At 29.5% G+C, this 2,512-nt stretch overlaps 1 protein-coding gene across 4 annotated transcripts in view; it reads right to left on the reverse strand.

The window, feature by feature from the left end:
* Positions 1–2,512, reverse strand: part of SBF2 (SET binding factor 2) — a 379,135-nt gene that overhangs the window by 163,135 nt on the left and 213,488 nt on the right. For all 4 annotated transcript variants that reach the window (XM_011377248.2, XM_011377246.2, XM_011377247.2 and 1 more), the window contains exon 8: positions 1,245–1,353. In XM_011377248.2, coding sequence (XP_011375550.1) covers positions 1,245–1,353 — 109 coding nt within the window. The remainder of the gene's footprint in view (positions 1–1,244; positions 1,354–2,512) is intronic.

Here is a 2,512-nt window from a genome sequence, read left to right on the forward strand (position 1 = left end):
TACTAACTAATTTTTACTGAATATGTTTATTGATTTACACATATTTTTAGAAGGCAATATCAAAGTTAAACAGGAACTGGATATTAACATATAAGGTTAGGGAGAATGATTAATATATGAATGAGGGTCCTGTTTATAATTACAATGTTGAATAGTCTGTCAGTTTAAATGACACCTATGATTTGATTAGAACTCTAATTACGTATGAAATACCAACAGAGCTGGCATTTAAAACTAAAAGTAGAATTACAAAATCTTAAAGATCTATGGATCGCAGATATCATATAGCTCAACTTTTCAGGAGAGAAGTATTCTTAAACTCCCTGAAAACTGTCATGTAATCTGTTCCTTGCACTCTCACAGTGCTTGAGAGTACACTCCTTACATAAGGAAACCCACTCATCATCACTGGGCAGCTCTAATGATTGAAAACTCTCAAAATGAGCAGAAATTTGCTTCTATATCCACTATACCCACTTACTGTATTTCAGCCTTTTAGAGCTACAAAAAACATATCTTACTCTTCTTTCCTATGAAAGCCACTTAAATATTTATCTTTAGTTATCAAACAGTATTAGGTAATTACCTGAGAAAATTTCCTTAGGGCCTCACAGGATATAGTTTCTAAACTCTTGACAATCCTTGGATGTCATTCTCTAAAGTATGTTATTTTGTTATAATCCCTCTTAACGTGCAGTACAGAAAACTAACTATGTTCTTCCAGAATTGGCTTGAATGTAGAGTATTACTTTCCTTCTTTGGTATTTCTATGCATATGGCATGAAGAATGGAATAATTTGGTTGGGCTCACACTTAACTATTCCTCTAAAACCTTTCACTCTTTTGTAAATGATTTTTGCTTTTTAGTTATCAACCATTCAGCATTAATACAGGCCTCATTTCAAAATACGAATCAAAGTATTCATAACAAAAGTATAAATAGAATACTAATAGATTATTTTATCTTCTTTCCCATAGATAGGATGAAAAACAGAAAGATCAACAATATACCAAAAGAAAGGCATTTTAAAATATTAATAAACTCATTTTATAAATCTCTCATATTTCCTATAGGAAAATTTAATATATTTAGATATTTTAATGATGCTCTTCTTCTAGCCAATCTTTCCTATAGGGAATACAACAGATCTGGAAATAATAATTAGTTGAAATGTTATAAAACTCAAAAGAAATATGATAAACTGCTGGCCTCACTAATTGGCAATTTAAAGATGAATACTTACAAGTTCATGGATATCAGTTTTAAAGATAGAATGTACTCCAATAATGAAAGGTGTTGGAGAACTTAGAACTTCCAGTAGCTGAGCTGGGAGAATGGGAATATAAGGGTAACTGGAAATAATAAAAATATATGTAAGATATATTTGTTTTTCCATAATATAAACAAATTTTTCTTTTTATTTTTATGCTAGATAAATTTTATATTACTTATGTTTAGAAATTATCAATATTATTCTTATAGTTGTTAATATTTAATTTTCGAAAGGACAGATTTAAAAAATCTTCATGTGAAAGATATCAGATAGAAAAATATATAAAGTAAATGGAACCCAGGGCAGCTTCTTTATCCCTTACCTGTCCTAGGCAAACAGTCTTTTTGTTTTTTTTAATCTTGCTTAAAAGCATCTTGTCTTACATAGAAATCTGACATCAGACGATAACAATGACTCCCTCCCTTATGGGCCCTCCCTCTCAATGCTGGTGATGATTTGTCTATATAAAACAACCACTCACTTTATATTTCAATACTTGATTTTCAGAAAGAAAACAAAAATTAAGGCTCAGATACTCTTTTATCTAGGGATTAAGAAAAACATGAAGGTAAAAATAAAATAAATAAAATCTGCCAACAGTCTAAATTTTTTTCCCTAGTTTATATGAACTGAAGTTTCCTAGATGTTATCATTACCAAACTAATAAACCAGTATATTAGGAAAAATATTCTACTTACAGCTCTATCAGGCATCACTGTTAAGATCATTTTGTTTTTCACTTTTTATCATGGAAAATTTTTAACATGCCCCTCAAATAACAGAGAAAAAAAGGAAAACAAAACCCTATGTGTCTAATCCAGATCTGACAATTACCACTGTATAATCACATATATATTTCTGCCCACTTGTGTTCCCTTCCCTATTGTACTGTTTGAAGCAAATTCCAGACATCTTATCATTTATACATAAATACTTTAGTAGGTATCTAAAAAAGGTAAGGGCTCTTTTTTTAAATATAAACATAATACCATTATAACCCCCTAAATTAATAATTCTTTAATATCAAATAATCACAAAGCACTAACTTAAGACTTTTATCATCAACTGTATTGAAAGAGAATTAAATGCTACTAACAATACTATTCAAATTAATTTTTTTCCACTAAATTAATCAACACTCAGTGATGGATGGCTTGGAAAAGTTCCAAATTCTAGGCTAGATTTCTATCAGAATCATGACTTTGCAAAAAAAAAAAAAAAAAAACCTCGAAATGCTA

This window comes from Pteropus vampyrus, unplaced genomic scaffold, assembly GCF_000151845.1.
Source record: "Pteropus vampyrus isolate Shadow unplaced genomic scaffold, Pvam_2.0 Scaffold307, whole genome shotgun sequence".
Classification (NCBI taxonomy): Eukaryota; Metazoa; Chordata; class Mammalia; order Chiroptera; family Pteropodidae; genus Pteropus; species Pteropus vampyrus.